Raw genomic sequence first — 22,956 nt, forward strand, 5'->3', positions numbered from 1 at the left:
TTAGTTCGGTGGTATTGCAAAACTACAGAATGTTTGTAATGAAGCTTAATAAATTATATTGCAAAGAACCAATTAACTCGGAAATCAAGAAATTTGGGTAATTACCATACTTTAACTTGTTGTAGAGCGTACAAAAAATGTTTTGATAATATCCCATGATTTCAAATACAGTTTCTATGATAGGGATATTTCTTTTTCCATTGATTTGAAATCCAGATTGATAACGGTGTGGTGCTTTTTAACAAGATTATTTTTTAGAAAATCCTCAGAGCTTCGGTTTAAACAATTCCAACTGCAACATGTTGCGGTCGCAAGCACAAAAGTTGCGCAGCATGTCGCAGCGATTAAAACCCCTCATGCAGCACTCATGCAAAACTTTTATAAAATCCCTAAAATCTTTAAAAAATATAATTATAAAATAAGTAATAATTTGTGGAAATTATTGTGTTACAAATTATTATTGCAAACAATAACACTGGAACTATGGCTTGTAGATTCCTTTCAAAGAGAAAATATTTGTATTCATACATACATATATATTTGTTTTTACAACAACAAAAATTATTTATGTAATAAGAGAACAAAATACATATATTTAAATGAATATTTAAACTACTGCTTTACATATACGCAACTTTTTCTAAGAAAATGTATTTTCTAAATTATATTTTTATTTTTCCCGGCTTGTATTGAATTATACAATTATTTATAGGACTTTTACTTAAGGAAGTATTATAATTAGGCTGAAATTTTTTAATCCAACATACATATTTTTAAATTTTAAATCACCATCACTAAGGTTTGGCGATTTTCCTATTATTTTCCTATTAATTTACATGTCTCTCTCTTTCTCTCACGCACACTATCGCACAGCAGCAGGCAGCGCTTTGCACAGTGGGACTAAATATTAGAATTTGATACAGATGCTTAGTTATGTATTTATCATTATGGGCTTTAAAACTATTATTTATTAATTATTTGCAAATACTTTCGATATTTGAATTGTTGATATTATGAAATCTGTAGATAAATCAATTTATTTTTGCATGCAATTTTTTCAGGTTTCAATTTTTTTATATTCTGTATTTTTGTATTCATAAAATTGCCAATCTATCCTTAAGCTTTAAACGAACCCATTATGCCACGAATGATTTCTGTTTGATCCACCGTGCGGCGCTTTGCATGAGTATGGGTGTAAGACTGTTGGCTCTTTTCTTACCTAAATGAGAACTTTGGTTTTCAAAATTCAGTCGGCATTCGACCATCAGATGGAGCGCACGTCTCTGGTGCTCAGTAAAAGTGGAAAAGTGAAAAAGTAGCAAGTGAAAACTACTAGTGCTGTGTCCAGTTTCGCAGTTTCGTAGTTCCAGAACAGAACAGGAACGAAAATCGTGGAAATGTAAATAAATGCAGATATGCGAAAGTCTTAAAATTCGAAAGCTCAGCGATAAGTGTGGACAAAAGTGCGATCACCGGTCGGTTGCTCACTTTTTATTTTTCCGTTTTGTGCTGAAAATGTTTTTATTTTTTTCGGTTTTTAAGCTTGATTTCTTGTAATACCCAAAAGTGTCATATATACTCTCTGCTTGTTGGCCGCTAATTAATTGGCAAACAAACAAGTCTAAGTGCGAAATTGATTTCGAACACAAAAACGAGGGATAGTTAAAAAGGTGAGTTCATAATCATAGGACACAAATTGGCAAAGTTTGGTGAAGCTTTCTGAAAGGAAATCCTCGCTCCAGACGGACAGCTATCATCTGGATATTTTGTTTCATTTTCATTTAACCCAGACGCAGCAGACAAAATTTTTCCACGTACCATTTGCCCATCTCAGACAATAACAAAATTCTTGCATAGTTGTCAACAAAAGGCGATCGAAAGACTCAATAACAGCTCATATTTCATGTGAGCCGATATTTGTTTTTATTTGCGGTTTGCTGAGTCTCGCAGCTCGCAGCTTCATTCTCATCCTTAGAATCAGAAACACATTCAGAAACAGAAACAGAATCAGAATCAGAATCCGAATATGAATCTGATTCTGATTCTGATACTGATTCTGAATTGGAAGATGAGGGACGCAAAGTCAACAACTCGTAGCATAAGCAAATTACTTGAAGAGCGCGCGCGCGCTTTTTTACCGGCCATCCTGCAGATTTCCTGTTTACTTTTTGACATTTCTGGCGAATGCTAATGGGCCGTCGAGCGATTCTTCTAAGCGAATCAACTACAAACAGATTCGAGTGTCAAGAGGCGTTCCTTTTTCTCCCTGTCTCTCTCTCTCTCACTTTTCTTTTTGCGGCCCACACTGCGTATGTGCAACGCGTGGCATTCGAGCGCTGGCAAAACAAACATTTAGCAGTCACAACCCACGGATCTCGGTGGTCAGTGAGTGTCTATACGTCTGTGTTTATCGGACGAGCCTCCGCCCAGGGCAACAACAACAATGCCACACCGGAAGAAATAACACACTCAATATGTACACACATGTGAATACTATTCAGAAGGCTGTCTGGATATAAGTTGACATATTTGTTGGTTCTTCTCACTGAGTAATTTATTTTGAATTTTAAATATTTACCTAGACAGATCGGTTTTCTGATTTATCTTTTCAGAGACTCTCGAATAAGCATTAGCTTAGTTTTCAGTACCTATTTTCTTTCTGTGCAGGCAGTCCAGCTGTCTGCTCTTGCGATGCTGCCGCTGCTGCTGCTGATGATACAGCCACTGTCGGTTTGATTTGATTTGTTTGTTGGCTTATGTATATTTATTGAAAATTTACTGCTTGCATAACAAACAACGAGGCTGCGGCTGCTGCTGCTGTCATATGCAAATTCCCAAGTGGGCGTAGGTGCTGTGGGGGGCGGGGCCGCTGTCCAAGTGTCATTAATCTCGCGCCAAAACGGAGACGCACAGTTTACTTTGGCTGATGAGTTTGCCGAAAGGAATTTCCTGTTGTTGCCGAATGACAAACTGTTTCCTTAGAAGACCCACTCCTGCCCTCCACCCCCGTCCTGTTCCGCTCCTCCATCATCATTGATTTCGATTTGGGCCGTTTGTTACTTATACTTATGAAACCGAATACGTTGACCCTTTTTTCAAAGGTGTTCCAGCCACACACACACACACACACTCACACCGCAGCAGCACAGACAGTTATGCAGTTGGGGCGACCCACAGGGTTCCGCAGAACGGACCGCGCTAAAAATAGCTTTGGAGCCGGGTCTGGCATTCGCGATCGCTATTGCGCAATCGCTCTGAATGGAGCTTAAAGTCAATCGGTGACTGGATTGGATCGGATCGGATTGGATTGGATTGGCGAGTCCAGGCGAACGGGGCGCGAGAACTAAGCCACACGGAAAGAAATCAGGGCGTTGCTTCCCACTTGAAGAGATTGAAGGGATGTTGCTCCTAACTCAGCAAAACTAAAACTAACTCAACCCAAAGATTTGTACCAGATCAATACTATCCAAGGCCGTTGAAGTGCTTTTGTAAACACTAGTGGCTTCTGCAAAAGTGAAAGTTCGTCGCCTGAAATATTAAATTACCAAATTTACAAAGCCAAAAGGAAATTATCTTAAAAGACATTTACAAACAGTAAGTTTATCCCCAGAGACACATTGATTTCTTCCCGTGTACTGCCGATATCAATCTACGAAATTCTCAGGACGGGATCGCCAGTTTCCGCGTTCTGTTTGTTTGGCAACTGTATCTGTTTCTCTAAAATACTCTGGCCCGCCGTCTGGAGGATCGGTTTTCTGGGCCGGACAATGGCTTGGCAGCACGTGCTTTTGGCATTGCCCGCCCTATAATATGATACGCAATGGGACTTTCTGGAAGCCACGTTGCCCTGGGAGCGGCTTAATCTAATACGCAAAAGTAACTGAAGGCGGTGCTAGTGGGATGGGATATATGGTGGAATACCTGAGAGAACCGCAGTGAAATTTAGCACCACGTTTGATGCAAGTTTTTTGGCCAGCCATGGGGCTTGAGGTTGAAATTATGCACTTGTTGCTGAAGTGCAGCAGCAACGGCGGCAACAGCGGAGCGCAGGATCAGCGCAGCAGAAGATGCAATTCAATACAAACGAAAATGCATGCAACAAGAAAACAAAAACACATATTGCGCAAAATCCAGAATAAATGCCCAAAAACATAAAAACAGGTCTCCGTCTCCAACGGTCAAACTGCATCTCCCGAAGAGGAAGGCATTCGCCATAGCTATATGGCATGGATATGCTGTATATACATATATAAAACTCCAGACTGTCTGTTGGGCAGTGCGAGTGTATTGGTCTACCTCTTTGCATGTGTGTAAGTCTGTTTGTGTGTGTGTGTGTGTGTGTGGAGCCTGAGTTTGGCAATGCAGTTGCCGAGGAGAATGCATTTAGTGCCTTGTTGTTGCTGCGGCGCTCCTTGCATTTTTTCGCCCTGCCGCTCCTGCCGCTGCTCCTGTACTCTGGCTGCCCCTTTTGTTGTTCGTGGCTGTGCCCCAAAGACATTTCAGCGAGCCTCAAGGAATCCAAGGCATTTGGATACGAAAAGTTTGGTTTTGGGTACAGTAAAGGCTGTGCAGCCAGTGGAATGTTATGTCCTTAGCGGATCATTCGCGATCGGCGCTGAAATCCGCGGCTCATTATCTAGGTATGGCCAGCTGGAGTTAACACTTTCACCGCACTGACAAAAAAAGATTATCCTGAATCAAGGGTAAATAAATAAACAAATTATCAATGCAGTTAACTTGAAGATCATTTCTCTTTGGGGTTAGAAAAGCTTTTATTAACTATACTTCGAGTTGATTTGGATTTTAGAGATTATAGGTAGATAAGAGATTTCATTGCTCAAGTTTTTGGATATTTTCGTTCGGTGCAGAGGAGGTAAAAAAGCTCGTACGAGTGGGCTAGTATTAGCCCGTTACATTTGTCGTAAGCAAGTTATTTGCGTTACCGTCTGCAAAGGTTATAAAAACCCATTGACTGCCCGGGGTCTAAAAATAGCCTGGCTGCAGGAATGCAGCTCGAACCGAAGACCAAAGACCGAAGACCGAGCTGCAGCTCCAACTGCAATGCAACTGCAGTGCCCAATCCGCAATCCGCAATCCCCAATCGCCAGCTCCACGGCAAGTGCGTGTGTTATTTTCCTTTTTTTCTTACATTTTTTATTTTGCTTTTTTGTTTTTATTATTTTTTTTTTTCACTGGGTCTGTGTGAGTGCAGACATCGTCTGGCGCGCCAACTGGACAGCCGGACAATGGACAACCGCCGGATGCGGAGACGTCGACGAAATTGCAGTCGTACGACCAACCGACCAACCGACCAATAGACCAACCAACCGCCATATAAAATGTCGCAAAGCACGTTAACGCCGTAATTTTTCGACCAGCGAACTGGGCAACCTGGCAACCTGGCAACCTGGCAGCCAGGCAACCATGGTCGTGAACCCCAGACGCAGTAGGTCATTAATTGCCGGCGGGCAGCGGAGCGTTGCTGCTGCTGCAGTTGCTGCTGCTACTACTGCTGCTGCTGCTGCTGCTGCTGCTGATGCGGCTGCTGCTACTGTGCTGCAACATGTGCAACAGCAGCTGAAGCGAACTTTCGGTAATGGACTGCCACCGCCAGTGGGCAACTCAGCTGAAGTGGGCTAATTGAATAGGGTAGCGCAGCCGCCTCAAGGACGTTCGCCGAGTTGGCCAAATTAGGATACTCCAATGCTCCAGCCAAGTCACACTCCAGTCACGTTCAGTCTGTTCTTTTCCGTCTGCATATTGCACATGTTGTCTTGAGCACGTCCTTAAAGTCATGACGACGACGGCGATGGCGATGGCAATGGCTATGGCGATGGCAGGCAAAATAAAACAAATGCCAAACTAGCGCGCCAAACTGCAAGTCACAAACAAGCAGCCAAACAAACAAACAAACAAACCAACAAACAGACAGGCAGACAGGCAAAAAAAAAGGGGCTTGCAAAGGGGTAAAGATGCACTCGAAGAAAAGTATTAATGGGAGAGACTACATCTTAAGTTAATTTAATTTTAAGGACTTCGTTCTGTATATAAAACACTTTAAAGAGCTTTATAATTTCTCTGGTATGAGCATGGTTTTCGCAACGTCTAAAGATTAAATACATTTTTTTGAAAGAACAACTTTGTAATAACTTCTCTGAGTGCACAAAGCCAGACAGACGCTGCATAATGCGCCAAACCTACAACACATCGGCGGCAGCAGCAGCAGCGGCAGCAGCAACAGGTTCTTTATTTTTAGTAGTCGCATTTTGAAAACCGCCTGCTCAATGTCAACTCAGCGTTTGAGACTTAATTGTTGCCTCTTGGCCGTCGTTTTTGTGGAAAACATTCTTGGTGCTTGACTGTGGCAGCCACAGTTGCCGCCGGTTGCATCATGTACCTTGGCCTGCCACTCCACTTGATGCTCCATCCCCATCCCCATACCCATACCCATCTCCATCCGCATCCCCATAGCTATATTCAAGCCCATACCCGCTGCTCGTTCACCATTCCAGCTGGAGTGGCAGTGTGCTCCGTCTAATTGAATCCAGCCTTTGCTACATCATACCTTTGTGGCCTCTTAACTGTTACCTGTTACTTGTTACTTGTTACCTGTTAGCTGTTACCATTTAGTCGAGTGCGTTTGCCAAACCCTTTGCCTTTCGTCTATCCGCAGCAAGTTGCCGTTGTCATGCCGCATCATCACCATCACCAGCATCAGCCGACGAGCAGCCAAAACAATTTGACATTTCTAAAATCGAATTACAAATTCAAGCGCAGACCAATGTCGATGGCCATCCGCGCACTTCCTGCGACAGCAACAACAACAACAACAACAACAACGCCAGCAGCGGAAGCGCGTAGAGGAGAACTAAGCCAAAACACCAACCAATTAGCGGCAACAATGTCAAAGACGTCAGCAGCAACAGCAACAGCAACACAATTGGCAAGAGCAACTAGCCGCGAATGTAGAACAATTCTAGGTTTATTTATAGTAAGCGCATGGAGCGCTCTGCAAGAGTTGGCCAATTGCTTACGCCAGGATGAAGATGAAGATCGCTGTGCTGGCCATGGCCGTGACGTCAATGCGTTGTCCGCTGGCTCTGATGAGGTGTCAATGGCACGTGAGCAACAACAACAGTGCCAGCACCACGTACCCTCGGCCACTTCTAGTCCCAGCAAAAGCATGCGCCGCACGAGAGCAGCAGCAACAGCAGCAACAGCAGCAACTGGCAACGCAGCAGCATCAACTTGCAACGCAACAGCATCAACTTGCAACGCAGCAGCAGGAGCAGCAGCAACTTGTGGCCATCAGTTGGGTGGACAGCCTTTGATGGCTTTGTTAATTGGATTGCTGCTACTGAATTTTCGCCTGGCGTCGGGTAAGTAGTTAGTTAGCTGCATGCCAGCCACTCTCGGCTGCTATCTTTCAGATACATCTGCATCTGTGAGATTCACTCGTATGTCTAAACGCATTTCCAGTTCATTTGCGACGATAAATGTGTCACATTCTATTCAAATGTGACGCAATTTCTCACACAACTGCCTGCTTGTTTGTTTATCCAGCAGATACCAAAATCTGCTTGGCTCTGCCAAATCCATTCCGATCACACAGGCGGCAGATCAAAAAAATAATACAGAAACCAAATAAATGGAGGGAAAAAACAAGAGAGAACGCTGTAGTCGAGTTTCTCGACTATCTGATACCCGTTACTCAGCGGGGTGCTATCGCACCAAAAACTGTGGGGAAATTTCTCCTTTGGGGTGCGGGGTGCAGGGTGCGGGGTGCATATGATTAAATACATGTTTTTTGGCGAAACGATAGACATTTGCAAGACCAGAGGGCGTTAGAGTGGGCGTGGCAAAAAGTTTTTTTGCAATCGATAGAAATTTACAAGACCAATACAAAAATGAAAAAATATCAAAACATTTTTCAAAAGTGTGGGCGTGGCAGTTTTGGGCGGTTTGTGGGCGTTAGAGTGGGCGTGGCAACATGAATCGACAAACTTGCGCTGCTTCTATGTCTCTGGAGTCTGTATGCTTAATCTCAAATTTCTAGCTTTTGTAGTACCTGAGATATCGACTTTCATACGGACAGACAGACGGACGGACAGACGGACATGGCCAGATCGACTCGGCTATGGATCCTGATCAAGAATATATACTTTATATGGTCGGAAACGCTTCCTTCTGCTTGGTACATACTTTTCAACGAATCTAGTATACCCTTTTACTCTACGAGTAACGGGTATAAAATGTGGGAAAATCCGCGCAAATTTGCTCAGCGTACATTAATATTTGCAAACTGCTCGCGCGATTTCGATTAGCAGCCGGCTCATCGCATTCCTGCTGAATCTTTAAAGTAAACAAATAATTTTGTTTTTTGTTTTTCTCACTCAAATACCTGCACGTAATTTGACCACTGCGAAAGGGGAGCCTACCACTGTTTTCTTCCGGTTGGAAATCCGAAGGAAATGGCATTTTCATTTTACACCACTTTAGCATGAGCTTTTTATGTTTTCCATATGAACGTATGGTTAGCAAAATGCCAACTCGTATTTCATTTCAATGGTGTTTCATTTTACGATTTTGAGTGCTGATTTCAGTACATGGGTGAAGCTCATGTTCAAGTAAATTCACTTTAGAATTTTTTATAATTATTTACTAAGTCAATTTTCTCATATAAGTCAGAAAGTCAAAAGTCAAAAAGTTGTACTGGAACTTCTTTTTAATGTTGGCACATCTTTGATTAAAGTTCACTATATTTTTAAAACTCATTTATTCTTATTTGTTTGGCTATCCCAAATACCAGCTGGCACCTGTTGGCAGACGCACCTGGGCAGCGGAAAGTGTGGTCAGGTCTTCTCCACGGACATCTCGAGGTCGGAGTGCTGCGGCGCCAGCCAGAGCTTCTCCTACACGGATCGCGAGCTGAGCAGCGTGGAGTACTTCTTTGCCACGGCCATTGGTGGCGGCGTGGAGTGCTCGCCCTGCATGGGTGAGTTATCCATACGGGGCGGGTTAAAAAACCGAACTTATTTTAGAATTTTCTGATTTATATGCAGAAAGCTGCAAGGGCTTCAAGTGCGGCCCGAACAAAAAGTGCGTGAAGCGAAAGGGTCGGCCCAAGTGCGTTTGTGCACCCGAATGTGGAGCTGCCCTGCGACGCAGGACACATCAGCAGGAGCAGGAGCAGCAGCAGGAGCAGCAGCAAGAGCAGGAGCGGGAAGAGGAGCAGCAGGAGAAGATGAAGCCACCCCGCGAGTCCCGTAGTCTAAGTAGCGAAAATACCAACTTCAATTTAGGTTTAGACGGCGGCCAACGCCAACGTGCTGATAACCAAAGAAAGCTGCAGCCTCGCGAGTCGAAGCACCGCCGACTTTTGATCATAGACAGCAGCAGCAGCAGCAGCAATTTGCCAGATCAGCCCACAAGTGGCAGACGCGGCCGGGTGGAGATGACGGGCTATGAGAGGCGCAGACACAGAAACAGCCATGGCAAACACTTAACAAGATCAATGACGACAGGAGCCAATGACTCGTTCCCGGCAGACAAGACGCCTGCGCAGTCGCCTGCCGCAGACTCAATCTTGGCTCAGTCTAGACTTGGCAACTTGGCAAATGCTAATGAACCCGCCAACGACATTAATAGACGGCTCGAGTCGACGACGACTCGAGTCAGACACCAGCATGCCAGACGCATCGAGCATGCTCCAAATCCAGACAATGGGCTAAGGAAAAGGCAGCAACATAAGCAGCCGCAGCAGCAGCGAAATCAGCAACAGCAGCAACAGCAGCAGCAGCAGGATCGAATGGATACAGAAGCGCAGTCAGCGAATACCACTGTGTCTGGGTCTGGGTCTGGGTCTGGGCCATCGAATCATCGTCGAATCTCGCAGTTGCAACGCGGAAGTGAAACGGCTGCGTCATCGGACCTCGCTAATACCCATGACTTGGCTCATTTGGGCGGATTCTACGCGCCTCTGCCGCTGGTAAGTACATATGTATCTGCCGCCGTTGCCTACTCCTCGGGGCCCAGTCGGCCAACTCGGATGCTTCTATGCCATCCACTATCTACCAACTACCATCTACCATCTACCATCCTAACCTACCACTACCATCGACACCCAACAGCAGCACTCGAATCCGGTTTGCGGCACCGACGGACGCACCTACAACACCGAGTGCCAGCTGCGCAAGCGCGCCTGCCGCACCAACAACGCCCAACTGGAGGTCGCCTATCGGGGCCACTGCAAGAGTGAGTCCGCCAAAACCATTTACCATAGAACACATATGCTATATCCAGTGCACTGGGAGAAAATCTATACTATACCAACGCCCTAGAATTAGAAACTATATATATAGTAGAAGACTTGGTTTATTTATTTGTTAAATGGCAATGCTCTTCTGCGAGTGTAGGTGGACCGGGTTGCTCGCGTGCCAAAACGCAGCAGCGCCACAATTAGATTAGATGACAAATTATTGCACATTTCAATTACGGCCAACAACTTGTCGCCAGTGGTGAAATCAACTGGCCAACCAGCCAACCAGCCAACCGGCCAAGCGGCCAAGCGGCCAATCGGCCAGACACTGAAGCCAGAAATGTTGTGTAATAATTTAATGATACAGGAAGCACTCGCAAACATGCTCAAATGATCAATAAAAACGGCGCACAAGAACGATGAGCCAGGAACCCAAAGAACTCGTTGGATTAGCCGCAAGCACACGACATTCTGCAGCAGGCAAGCAACTTGCAACACGAGTTGCAGCAGCAACAACAGCAGCAGCAGCAGCAACAGCAATTTCAGCAATCTAAGGCTGGCGCGTGCCAATATATCCAATGGAATTTCCAATCGCCAATTCCGATGGCGATCTGCGGCGACCACTCATTCGCATTCAATTGCCGGCAGAGAAATGATTGCAATATTTCGCGAGTGTCACAGTTGGCGCCAAGGCGTTTCGCCGCATGTCCCCCTGATAAATTTCGACAGTTTATTGCCGGCCATATTAGCGCATATATCCGCGAGATACATCCGACTGACTGGCCGCCAGTGGGATGTGCGGGTACGGGCTAATCATAGACATTGGCCAACTACTTATTTATAGGCCCAATCAGCGCCCATGTGCGAACGGTATTCGCTAATGCCAAGAACATGGTTGCAGGTGCAGCGCATAAGGATGATTAATTGCCATGTTATTTTGGGAGGCTTTACCAACAATGGTTAATAGAGCATCTCAGTGAATTAGTTAGAGTAATAGGGTATATTTTCCAGAGCATTACATAGTAATATATAAATTTATAAATCTAAGGGTTGGTTCTATACAAACAAATTCCGAAGTTACATATTCATATAATACAATATTAATCTCATTCCCTGCATTATTCCTAACCCCAGACAGCTGCAGCGGAGTCCAGTGCTTGAACGGATTGACCTGCGTGGAGGATCAGTATCTGATGCCCCACTGCATCGCCTGCCGGATCGATTGTCCCTGGGACAACCTGGACGTGGAGGACTCCAGTGGCTACGACGAGCGACAGGCTGTGTGCGGCGTGGATGGCAAGACGTACAGGAGTGCCTGTGATATAAATCGAATGATTTGCAAAATTGGACGTTCCATTGCCGTGGCATATCCGGGACCCTGTCGAGGTATGTATTTTGGCTGCAGTCAGCGAAAATCAATCAAACTAATTGGTATGGAAAGCCTAGTTGCAGTTGGTAAATGCAATGTTGCTGATGTTGCTGATGTTGCTGCAGTGGCTGCTGCTGCTGGGTAGTGGCTGTGCGACTTTAACAACAATCAACAAAGAACCGCAATTTTGCATTTGATTGACTCGACTGAGGTTTCCACAGCAGCCAGCCCAAGTTGAGTTTAGTAAAGGCGAATCGACTCGAAACGAATCGAATCAAATCGCGTCGCAGCCACAAGTGGTTGTTGCCGTCTGCAGCTTGGCCATATCAAGTTGCCGGCTCTCTCGGTGTTTGACTGAAATTGCTACATTTGCTTATACGGCTCCATGATTGCCAGCAATTTGATTAGCTCGTCAGCTCTGGCCCGACTCTGGCCTGGGTTGGGTTGGGTTGGGTTGGGTTGACTTGGTCGGATCTCGTCTGGTGTGCTCCACTTTGGACTACGAGGCGCAGGCGCATCCACAATTACTGCGAACACTCGCGTCGTCGGCATCATTCATGCTTATTAATTTTGCGGTTGCCGATTGATCGACTCCGATTTCCAATTAATTATAATGCCTCAAGTCGGCCCACGTCAGAAAGTGCACCGCGGGAAAATGCAACCGTTTAATTCATTCTTCCTGCATATTTGCATCATTCAATCGTACATTAATCAAAATTTATGTCCATTCCGCGTTCATAAATATAAAATTACCATACGCTAGCTGATTCATTTGATATTAGTAGTGTTCACTATAAGGGTACAAAAAATTTGGATAGGCCCATTGCTAGGGTAATATCTATATAACATCCAAGTTGTCAAACAAATAGAAATTATAATAAAAACGCATGAAACGGCAAAAATTAACATGGATGCCATGCCATGATCAAAAACCGTATGAGTAAAATGCATTGAATAAAATCTACAAATTCAAGAAAACTCGATCCTTGAAAAATCAAGCGTCATGTTAATTTTTTCATTAAATGATCATAATTTGTATCCTATTTTATCTAGCAAAATAATAGTTTTAAATACGAAGTGTATTTATTCATATTTAAATTTATATTTCTAATTAAACATCTGCAAGTATTCATTTTAATGTGATTTTTCGATATCATTTATAATAGAACATTATTTGAAATTATTCTGGAACAATTAGGTACAACTTGAGAAAGTCAAAATCTAGAAAAACTGAAGGTTAGTGAAAAAGCATCTATGAATTTAATTGAATCGGTTCTATTTTATACACAACTCCTCGAACAAACTAATTTTTTCTCTAGCAATCATAGATTCAATCATAAAGCGTTATTTTATATTTCTAATTAAACATCTGCAAGTATTCATTTTGATGTGATGTTTCGATTATAATATGCGTTTCATTTATAATAAAAAATTATTTAAAATTATTCTGGTACTATTCAGAGTCAAAATCTAGAAAAACCGAAAGTTAGTGGAATGGAATCTATATACATACATATAAATTTAATTGAAACAATTCTATTTTATACCAAAATCCTCGAACAAACTCTTTTTCTCTATAACAATCATATATTCATATTTGAAAAAACATTACGCGTTTCGCTTATTAGATGTTTATCAAGATCATCGGATCAATAGGAAAAATTGTATTTTAAAAAGGTAGGAATCCACAGGAATCACTGGTGAAATATTTAAATCACGAAAAAGTAATAAACATAACATATTCCCATCAGTTGCTAATATTCCTATCATAGCATTTGGTTAAAAGTACCAGTGTTTTTCTCCCTGTGTGGCAATCAGTGGTGCTGGAAGGCGTGGTGGGCGTTCCGCAGTCGCACCAAATCCGGAGACGAACTCGAGAACCTCGGACCGCACCGGATAGGAGCCACGGAGGCAGAGGCGGAGGCAGACACGGAGACGGACGGACGGACGGACTGAACTAGTTTAGTGTGCCATGGGGGCCGAAGACAAAAGAGGGCTGCCGTGCTGCAATTGCCTGTTAATTGCAGTGTTTTGCCGCAAATTACAGCCAGCACCAGCACCAACAAAAGCAACAGCAAAAGCAAAAGCAACAGCAACAGCAAAAGCAACAGCAAAAGCAACAGCACCAGCTGCCGTTGACAAAAATTCGCTCCCTCCGGTCATTTTGCTCTGGGTTATTATTTATCAATAATGCTGCCTTAGTCGTCCTCAATTTTCATAATAAGGTGTTGGGGTCGCTGCACTGCATTTCATTTCTTTTAATTGTCCTTCCACTACGGTACCTTACCTTTCAATCCCGAACACATTCACGCGGCAAATTTCGGATAAAAAAAAACTGCATCTTTCGCGAAGAAAAATTTCACTTGCAGACTTCTTTTGATATCATACATTCTTTTACATACATACATAGGTAAAGTTTTCGTAATCATCACATTTCATTGGAGCGTATCATGTTTTAAATACTCTTTCATGGATTTATGTTTCATGAGAAATTTTTGATAACAAACTTCCGAACACCTAAAAACAAAAAACTGAAAATAACTTTGATTTGATTTTTGCGTGTGTTCACAGCTCAGAGAATAGAAAAGGAATGAACTCTTTTGTGTACACAGTCTTATAAATCTTGAAAGTAGTAGAATTTGATATACCAGCCGCCTTAGGTAATTTCAATATAAGTAGTATTATATATGAGTAACTCACAGTAGCGTTCATTCATATCTTTTTCAATTGCTTTGAACGGTAGCCGGTTTCCATAGCCAAATAAAGATCATTCACTCTTGCTTTTAGCTCAGTCGTATCTCAAAGGCCACAGACAAGTGTGCGTGAGTCCCTGCAGTTTGTTGATCTGGGATCCCCACCGCCATCCCCATCCCCATTCCCATCTCCATTCCCGTCCCCATTTCCATCTCCATTCCCATCCGGCCCAAGTCCCTCTGGTGATGAGCCGGCTCCTTCCGCTTCCCTGGGTTCCTTCCTGCTGCTTAATGTGCGTCTGGTACTCGTTATGTTCCGCGGATCGTCCGACGATAAGATAATGCTAGCGTGCGCGTGAGTTGGTTCCTGAGCTTTTTATCTTCATGGTTAGTAAGTTTATGGTTCTCGGGCATTTGTTTGTTTGTCTGCTTTCACATAAATATTTTCAGTCGCGATCCGGGCTCAGGCTTGAAAGTATTCTGGCTATGATGAAGGGGCATCTGGGCAGGGGACCCAGAGAAGTCAAGAGCAAGAGAGAAAGAGAGACCCTGTGGCACAAGCCACAAAAGTTGCCTTTGGCCCCAAGAAATATGACTACACGTACAAACCATTAAAACGCCATTTTCGCAACGTTCTGCGGCGACGCAGGTTCTGTGATTGCAACTCTCGAGGAGTGGGGATGGCCCTGTCCCGAGTGGCATAAAGTCCGGTCTGGGGTGTCCGGCAGTCCAACATTCCAGCAGTCCAGCAGTCCAGCTGTCCAGCTGTCCAACTGTCCACGTCGTCGCGACGTCACTTTTGTCTGGTGGAGCGTCTGGGTCTTCTTCCTCTCTCTGGGCCGGCTGTAGTTTACGATCGTATTAAAATCACCTTAAACAACACGCAATGCCAAAATGGCCAATGGCCAATGGCCAGTTCGCCCGGCCTGGCCAGGTCTGAATGGGAACACGCATATACCACGGCCAGACCAGACACATGACCCACGACGCATCCCAACGCAGACCGGACCAGACCAACAGACCAGACCAGCAGAGCCCATCCCATCCCATGCCATTCCATTTGAGCCCATCCAATATGATCCCATCCCATTATAAACCATACAATGTTGCAATAAGTTCCGCCAACGGCCGCCGGCGTTGATTAAACCACGTCGACATAACAAATTATAGTTGGCTCGCCTTGTGACGGCATTATCAGCCATAACCAGCGGCGCAGCTCCCGCTCTGGAGGCCACTGCCACATCCATCACAATCAACAAGTGTGCGGGGCACCACAGCACAGCACTGCACTGCACAGCACAGCAGTGGAGCACAGAGTGGAGCACAGAGTGGAGCAGTGGACCTCGCGCAAAGGACGACGTATCTGCCTAAAGCTAAATTGGCAGTTGAAATTAATAAACTTTAACTGTTACGAATTGCTAGACGGCGGACTTTCACGCACCGTCACCCGCGGACACAGCTCCAGATGCAACTCCACATGCAGATGCAGATGCAGTTCCAGACACCCAGACAGAGAGAGAGAGATAGAGACAGAGGCAGAGACAAACCAGCCGACTCCCTTTTGCCTTTTGCTGCTCCGCCTCCAATGCAATTGCGATCGACAATGCCCGGGGGCTCTGTGCAACAAAGTTGCCAAGTCGCAGATCATGTTGACGATAAACACATATACATATATTGGCCGGCGTTTGCGGCTGCGCGCCGCTTGGCTGCTTTATAGCTCCACTGGCTGACTGGCTAAATGGCTAACTGCCCATTTGGCCGACTCCCCGGCAGTCGCAGTCGCAGCAGTAGGATGTCGGATGTTGGCCCGGTCCGAAGATGCTACCCGTCTTGAGCATTACTCAAATGGAATGGGGGATGGGTATGGGTATGGGTATGGGGTTGTGCATGTGGATGGCTATGGGTATGGAAGTGCAGTGAAGTGACAAAGGGACGTGGTGCACAGAAAAAAATATGATACAATCAGAGTGATCTTTTTATCACTTTATTAAGTTCATCAAATACAAAAGGGATAATAGAAATTAAATTTTATAAGAATATTTACCATAAATAGATATGGTTCTATTTCGGTTTTTAATTTTCTGTGCAAAACATTCAAAACTAAGCCAAAGTATTCTTTTTGTGCAGTTCTTTATCTTATTATTCAGAATGCGTGGTGTGAATTATGCGTCAGCTTAGAAAATTGCAGCTACGACAGACTGAGAAAACGACTCCAAATCTAGTTATGCATATGCGTTATCTCCATAAGTAAAACCCAACTTAAACTTCAGTCGTCCAGATTACTACAAATTGTATGTTCATGACCCAATGAGCCACGTTTCTGGCCCTTAAAACGTTGAAAGTTGGCTCCAAAATGGCCAGGCACTCCTGCCGTTATCACAGCAGCACCTGCCCAGGTTCTCATGGCGGCCAGGACATGCATTTCAGTGTGCAGGAGCCATTTAAACGAAATTGCCAGACATAAAGCTGAAACTTAACCGCAGGCAGCCGTCATTAATGCGCTCGCATCATAAACTTTATATTGCAGCAGGCCGCGTGAGCTGTGCGGACATCAAGTGTGGCCCAAAGGATAGCTGCCTGGTGGATCTGCAGACGCGCCAGCCGAGATGCGTGTCCTGTCGCTACAAGTGTCCGCGAAAGCAGCAGCGACCGGTGAGTACAGATTTTTTGGTTATAAAATATTTGATTTATTATGCATCGTTTTGATTTTTAGGTGCATAAAATATGCGGCTACAACAACCAGACATACAACTCGTGGTGTGAGATGCACAAGCACTCCTGCGAGTCCCGCTACTTCATCGGTGTCAAGTCGCAGGGTAGCTGCTAGGAGCCCGGATGCATCTTTCGGCCACATCGGCCTAGGGCCTAGTGTAGTGTGTTCTTCCGTAGCTCCAACATCCAAAGATTCTCGTTGTGCGTGTTCGTGTTGTAATCGGTGGATGCTCAGGCCCATGCAATTGCCCAAAGCCAACCAAGCTTACACTACATATTATCCGATACACTTAACATACAGGCAAAGTATTATCAACCATACAACATTACGTATTGCAGCAAATCTTATCCAGCATGTATCGCAAGAGAAACCACATATCTTAAGAGGCTTTTGTATTTAACATTAACATTAGGCTACACGGTAATTAATTTAAACGATCGGTTTGTACGCCCATTAGGCTCGCAATTAGTTTAGACGAACATGTGCGAAGTCGTATTTATTTAACATTACCTTCCCCTATTCAGTTTGTTTATAAGCGAAGCTAAATTAATTCATTGACTGATAGCTTAACCTTATAGCAAGATTTTTGAATTAATATATACATATAAAGAATCGATGTGTATATACATACATATATATATATACATACACTTATAAATATGTTTGAGTAATTGTTAATTAAATGTGTTTCCAACATTATTGAAAATGTCTTTCTAATCACTATCCGACTGCCCAAACATATCGTTGGCGCGCTGATATCGGGCCTGAGTGATCTTCAAGTTGGCCAGCTTCCGCTTGTCAACGTGCCGGGAGCTGGATACCAGTGGGTCACTGTTTCCCAGACCGCTAGTGCCCTCATTGGCCACCACATTGATCTGCGAACGGTTTGGTATGAGCAATGGTGACTGGCTACAAAAGACTAAAAAACTTACCGGCGCCAATAGTCCAGCACTGGCATTCGTTTTACCCAGAGTTTCGCCCTTTTGCCAGCCCAATTTACTCAGCATTTTAAAACCCTTATTGGAGCTACCGATTTCACTAGAAAGGAAAGCACAAAACAAAGGAAAGGTCAAGCAACAAAAGTTCAAATGTGTAAGCTGGTACTCACGTGTTCACACAAGCCACCTCAGTCTTTTCTTTATCCGTGCTGCTGCCCACCTGGACTCGCCTTGTTGCGGCCCGATCATTGTAGTTGGACTGGCCATTGCCGCCAGTATCAACGAATTCTAAAAGATAATCATACGTTGTCAGCGTAAAGTAAAGCGAAGGAAGTAGAGATAGTCTTGTACTTACTTTCATTTTCCAGGCCATATTTGCGTTGTAGTTTTTTCAGCTGCTCCTTGTGAGATAATACAGATGCGGTGGATGAGCCAACTGCGGCTACTACCGGCGCAGGATTCTCTATCAAAAGACCCGGCTCGCACAGACCGCAGGTACTGTTACCCTCGTGGACATGACACAGGAGTCTCGTCTGGCCCAGAGTGATAACACTGCCATGAACGAGATCCATGGCCTCGCTGGACATTGGGGAACCATTGAGAATGGTGCCATTGCGGGAGCCGAGATCCAGACACTTGTAGATTCCCAGCTTGTTCTCGTATTTAAACTTTAAATGGCACTTGCTCACGTTCACGTCCGGAATGATGACATCGTGGGCGCCCTCCCGTCCAAGCGATCCACCTTTGTATGTGATAAGATGCAGGCTTCCCACTTTCAGCGACTCTACATTAGTCTCCTGGACAATGATACGCAGGGAAGGTGGATACTTCTTGGCAATGTCTACGCAAATGAAAAAGCGTTAGTTAAACAAACAACGAATAGCGCGATAAAAACGCGGAAATCTTAAACACCTTGAAAGCGACCGGCAGCCTTGAAAACTGGAACACTGCTGTCCTCCGTGTTGCTGTTGCTGCTGCTTTCTTCGTTGCTGGAGTCGGAACTGGAGTCGCTGCTTTGAGACAGCTCGCCCTCCTCGGCGTCATTGATCCGCTCATCATCCGAGTGCCTATGACGCTTCTTGGACTTGTGACGGTGCTCCTTCTTGGATTTCTTCTTACTGTGCTTCTTACTCTTCTTTTTCTTCGCCTTTCGCTTGGATTTTTCAGCTTGATCTTTGGCCTTTTGCTTTTCGGCTTTAATCTTCTTCAGCGTTTCGTGGTCCGTAATGACGCCTCCCAGCTCATCAAACTGCACCTCCAGATCGTCGTCGTCCGATTCTGGTTTGGCCGCCTCGTTCGCCTGCAACCGAGTGAAGAAAAGAAATCCGCGTTTTTATCGCACATTCTGGACCTTGACGCTTACCTAATGCATTGCTACGCATTCGGTCTATGCTGAGTTTGTGAAACCCAGCCAAAAGACTACTACAAGCGCAGTCGCTCAATGGCTGCGCAGCGAGGAGGAGAAGAACAGTGGTTAATGTGGTCGTGTGGCACTGGAATCCGCGACTACACCCACTCACCTGCACCTGGGCCTGCGAGTGGAACTCGTACGAGTCTTTGGCGTGATCATAGCTGTAGTAGCAGCCGGTGTTACCATCGTAGTATAACCCGTACTCCTGCGAGGAAAAGAAAAGCAGGTGTAGATTAACAACAATCCGAGCCATTGATGTAGGTTTGCAAGCACGATAACCTCTGAAAGTCATCGCGGTGCAGTCACTGCATCGCGGAATAGGACGGGACGTCATAAAGATTGCGTCCGCTGTTTATAGCTTATTTACCGCGTTATAGTAGTATCCCGTCTTTGGATCATAGTACATGCCGGAGGTGTGCTCGTAAACGAAGTTGTTCAGGTTTTCGGCGTGCTTTGCCGCCTGCCTCATTTCGTCCACAAAACTGAAGGCGTCCGTCGCCGATACTGCAAATATAAATATGGGTTCCAAACATGACTTGTGATGTCTTGATGGTTATTGATAAGGTTTTGGAAACTTATAAATATTTAAAGCTATATTGAAAAAATAAAACACGAAAATTAGACTTGTTATCAGCGGTTCTAAACAACACACGGTTTCATTTCCTTATTTAACCTTTAAAAATAGTCGGAAATGTTCAGTAATTATCTTTATAGTCACAAATTAATGTTTATAGTTATTTGTATATAGTACAACTAAATAGTAGCGATTAAAGTGTTAGTATAAGAAGTATAACTATTGTAAACCCTTGCGTTTTGCGCAATCATTTTAATTCTATTAGCAGTAGTGTCAAGGGCTGTTCGGATTTTGTCAGGGGCAGTGGCGTTAGCCCATGCGACACTTCAGTGCTTATCTCGGCCATTGGAATGGCATGGAATGTTTGACGTACTCGACCTAGGACCCCGCTAATACTCCTCAATAGATAGGGAAGTGGGTGGGTTGAGCTTGTAAGATGCGGTCCTTGAAATGGCCTTATCTCATCGATAACTAAGAAGGCGTGTTGCAGCTAAAGAAAAGTGAAATACGGCCTTGGCCATTTTTTCCGGAAATATTGCACTCTCTTTACGAAAAGTTATACAACATACAGACACCGTATTTGTAGGTATTAAAACCTTTTTCTCAATAAAATTTTCTTTAAATTAGTAATCAGTCATGGGTTCCGTAGGCCTTGCGATCGTTGTCCTTCGGGGATTTATTTGCAAAGTTAAATGTGGTATATTCCCCCCTTCGTTCCAATAGTCGGCTAAAGTCGATCTACAATTAATTTGTAGGGTGCCGAATCTGAAGCTATTGCCACCAATTGACAAGCGGCAACCGAGACAACAAGCGATTAGCATGTCGCGCACTTGTAGTTTTAGATTCGGAATCCGCAAATCAGCTACTTATGTAGGTGTGTTTTCGTTTTTAATTTGCTACGCAGCGTCCATATTGCAGCAGCAGCAGTTGCTTCCAAGTATGGCGCACTGCATCTCGACGCCTGGCTCTTATCAGGCACCCAGGGCAGCTCCAAATCGCCGTGGGCTCGCCAGGCGCCTGGTTAGTCGTTACTCATCGTTCGAGGCGTTTACAACTAAGACAGACAGATTAGCCAAGCAAAATGCTGGACGCGGAGGTGCGAGAACTTATGCAACCCTTTGTGCTAAGTGATTATCAGGTGCAGGAAGTGTACAGCCGCTTTTGCCTGGAAGTGGCCCGTGGACTTAAGCGATCCACACATCCACAGGCCAATGTCAAGTGCTTTCCCACGTACGTGCAGGATCTGCCCACGGGCGACGAGATGGGCAAGTATCTGGCCCTGGATCTCGGGGGTACCAACTTCCGGGTGCTGCTCGTCTCGCTGAAAGGTCACCATGACGCCACAGTGGATTCTCAGATCTATGCCGTGCCAAAGGACCTGATGGTGGGATCCGGTGTGCAGCTATTCGATCACATTGCGGGCTGTCTGGCCAAATTTGTGGAGAAACACGACATGAAGACCGCATATCTGCCACTGGGCTTCACTTTCTCCTTCCCTTGCGTGCAGCTAGGCCTCAAGGAGGGCCTCCTGGTACGCTGGACCAAGGGCTTCGATTGTGCTGGTGTCGAGGGCGAGGATGTGGGCCGCATGCTGCACGAGGCCATTCAGCGGCGCGGAGATGCCGACATTGCCGTGGTGGCTATACTCAACGATACTACAGGCACCTTAATGTCCTGCGCCCATCGTAACGCAGATTGCCGGGTGGGCGTCATTGTGGGCACTGGCTGCAATGCCTGCTACGTGGAGGATGTGGAGAATGTGGACCTTTTGCGCGCAGACTTCAAAAAATCGAAGCGAAGTGTGATTGTAAATGCTGAGTGGGGCGCTTTTGGTGAGGGTGGTCAGTTGGACTTTGTGCGCACCGAATACGATCGCGAAGTGGACGAAAAGTCTATCAACCGTGCGGAGCAGCTGTTCGAAAAGATGACTGCCGGCATGTACTTGGGCAATCTGGTGCGCCTTGTCCTGCTCCGTGCCCTCGAGCGCAAGCTGATCTTCAAACAGAGCAGTCGGCGTCCAGAATTTGCCGGCGTGCTGCAGAGAAATGAAGAGGTTTTCGAGACGCGCTACATATCGGAGATCGAGGACGACTCCTTCCCAGAGTTTGCCAGCACCAGGAAGATCGTGAGGAATCTGTTTGGCCTGGAGAAGGCTTCCGTGGAGGACTGCCAGACGCTGAGATACATCTGCGAGTGCGTGGCTAAGCGAGCGGCCACGTTAGTAGCCATCGGTGTAAGTGGGCTGGTGAACAGGACCTCCAACCGCCGCGTGATAGTCGGCATGGATGGATCCGTCTACAGATACCATCCAAAGTTTGATGCCTACATGAGGCAGACCCTGCAAAAGCTGGTGAAAGCGGACAAGGAGTGGGACATCATGCTCTCGGAGGACGGATCCGGACGTGGAGCTGCGCTGGTGGCCGCGGTGGCCAGTAAATCAAAATAGGAACTCACTACTATTTGTAGCACTAATAGAAAGACTCAGTGGAATAAAAATCAAAATCTTAACTCACAATCGTTGGGCTGGTCTTTTTTCCCAGTATCCTCATCGTTTTCATTGGAATCCTGGCATCCTTGTATTTCCGACTCGGTGGCTTGGCTGGCTTTGTCACACGAAATCCTTTCATCCTGGCTTAGCTTTTAAGATAAATCACAAAATAAGGATCATTTTTGTTCAACCCTAATTAAGGACTCACGTAGTGTATGAGCTTTTGTTTATATGCCGCCAGTTTGGTGTCGTATTTGCGGATAATCCCGTGCAGCTTTTCGACGTACTGCAGCAGTTGTTGCTGATCGCAGGATTCCAGGTCATGCATGCTCTTTAATTCAATAGAGTCGTACTTGGCGGCAGTGTCCGCCAAATCCACCTCTTCGCCCGGTAACGACATTGTTTAACAACCGACGAATCTCAATCAACTTTTTATTGGATTCACAAGCCGATTTGGGGAGTTTCATCTCATCTAACAGTGTTTTTAAGCACTGGTGGCCGGCAAAACTTAT

General features: G+C 45.1%; 4 protein-coding genes across 11 annotated transcripts in view; 2 read left to right on the forward strand and 2 right to left on the reverse strand.

The window, feature by feature from the left end:
- The window catches only part of LOC120446925 (integrin alpha-PS3), a 30,766-nt gene extending 16,549 nt beyond the window's left edge, over window positions 1-14,217 (reverse strand). Inside the window, exons 1-2 of one of the 2 annotated variants that reach the window (XM_039628170.1) lie at window positions 14,034-14,217; window positions 13,915-13,962 (exon numbers count right to left, since the gene is read on the reverse strand). In XM_039628170.1, coding sequence (XP_039484104.1) covers window positions 13,915-13,962; window positions 14,034-14,056 — 71 coding nt within the window. In that variant the 5' untranslated portion in view covers window positions 14,057-14,217. Of the gene's footprint in view, window positions 1-13,914; window positions 13,969-14,033 lie in introns of both variants that reach the window. The other variant, XM_039628169.1, reaches the window with a different exon arrangement.
- LOC120446926 (AF4/FMR2 family member lilli) lies at window positions 1,264-17,268 on the forward strand. Of its 4 annotated transcripts, none has more exons than XM_039628171.1 (8): window positions 1,264-1,670; window positions 6,674-7,379; window positions 8,810-8,995; window positions 9,042-9,988; window positions 10,134-10,254; window positions 11,393-11,644; window positions 16,848-16,972; window positions 17,034-17,268. In XM_039628171.1, exons 2-8 carry the CDS (start codon window positions 6,689-6,691, stop codon window positions 17,145-17,147), a joined length of 2,436 nt encoding a protein of 811 aa, XP_039484105.1. In that variant the 5' UTR covers window positions 1,264-1,670; window positions 6,674-6,688; the 3' UTR covers window positions 17,148-17,268. The 4 variants fall into 4 exon arrangements, with proteins under 4 accessions (XP_039484105.1, XP_039484106.1, XP_039484107.1 ...); XM_039628172.1 differs by having other exon boundaries at window positions 9,063-9,988; window positions 10,131-10,254; XM_039628173.1 differs by having other exon boundaries at window positions 9,063-9,988.
- Window positions 17,269-17,412: 144 nt separating this feature from the next.
- On the reverse strand, window positions 17,413-22,932 carry LOC120446927 (angiogenic factor with G patch and FHA domains 1). Of its 4 annotated transcripts, none has more exons than XM_039628176.2 (9): window positions 22,653-22,927; window positions 22,470-22,593; window positions 19,750-19,886; window positions 19,492-19,587; window positions 19,335-19,416; window positions 18,327-18,812; window positions 18,142-18,259; window positions 17,966-18,071; window positions 17,413-17,908 (listed from the first exon to the last, which is right to left on the reverse strand). In XM_039628176.2, exons 1-9 carry the CDS (start codon window positions 22,842-22,844, stop codon window positions 17,747-17,749), a joined length of 1,503 nt encoding a protein of 500 aa, XP_039484110.1. In that variant the 5' UTR covers window positions 22,845-22,927; the 3' UTR covers window positions 17,413-17,746. The 4 variants fall into 4 exon arrangements, with proteins under 4 accessions (XP_039484110.1, XP_039484109.1, XP_039484112.1 ...); XM_039628175.2 differs by lacking the exon at window positions 19,335-19,416 and adding an exon at window positions 18,884-19,271 and having other exon boundaries at window positions 22,653-22,925; XM_039628178.2 differs by lacking the exons at window positions 17,413-17,908; window positions 17,966-18,071; window positions 18,142-18,259; window positions 18,327-18,812 and adding an exon at window positions 19,137-19,271 and having other exon boundaries at window positions 22,653-22,931.
- On the forward strand, window positions 20,968-22,471 carry LOC120446928 (hexokinase type 2). The gene has a single exon (XM_039628179.2). It carries the CDS (start codon window positions 21,038-21,040, stop codon window positions 22,400-22,402), a length of 1,365 nt encoding a protein of 454 aa, XP_039484113.1. The 5' UTR covers window positions 20,968-21,037; the 3' UTR covers window positions 22,403-22,471.
- Window positions 22,933-22,956: the final 24 nt, after the last annotated feature.

This window comes from Drosophila santomea, chromosome 2R, assembly GCF_016746245.2.
Source record: "Drosophila santomea strain STO CAGO 1482 chromosome 2R, Prin_Dsan_1.1, whole genome shotgun sequence".
Lineage (NCBI taxonomy): Eukaryota > Metazoa > Arthropoda > Insecta > Diptera > Drosophilidae > Drosophila > Drosophila santomea.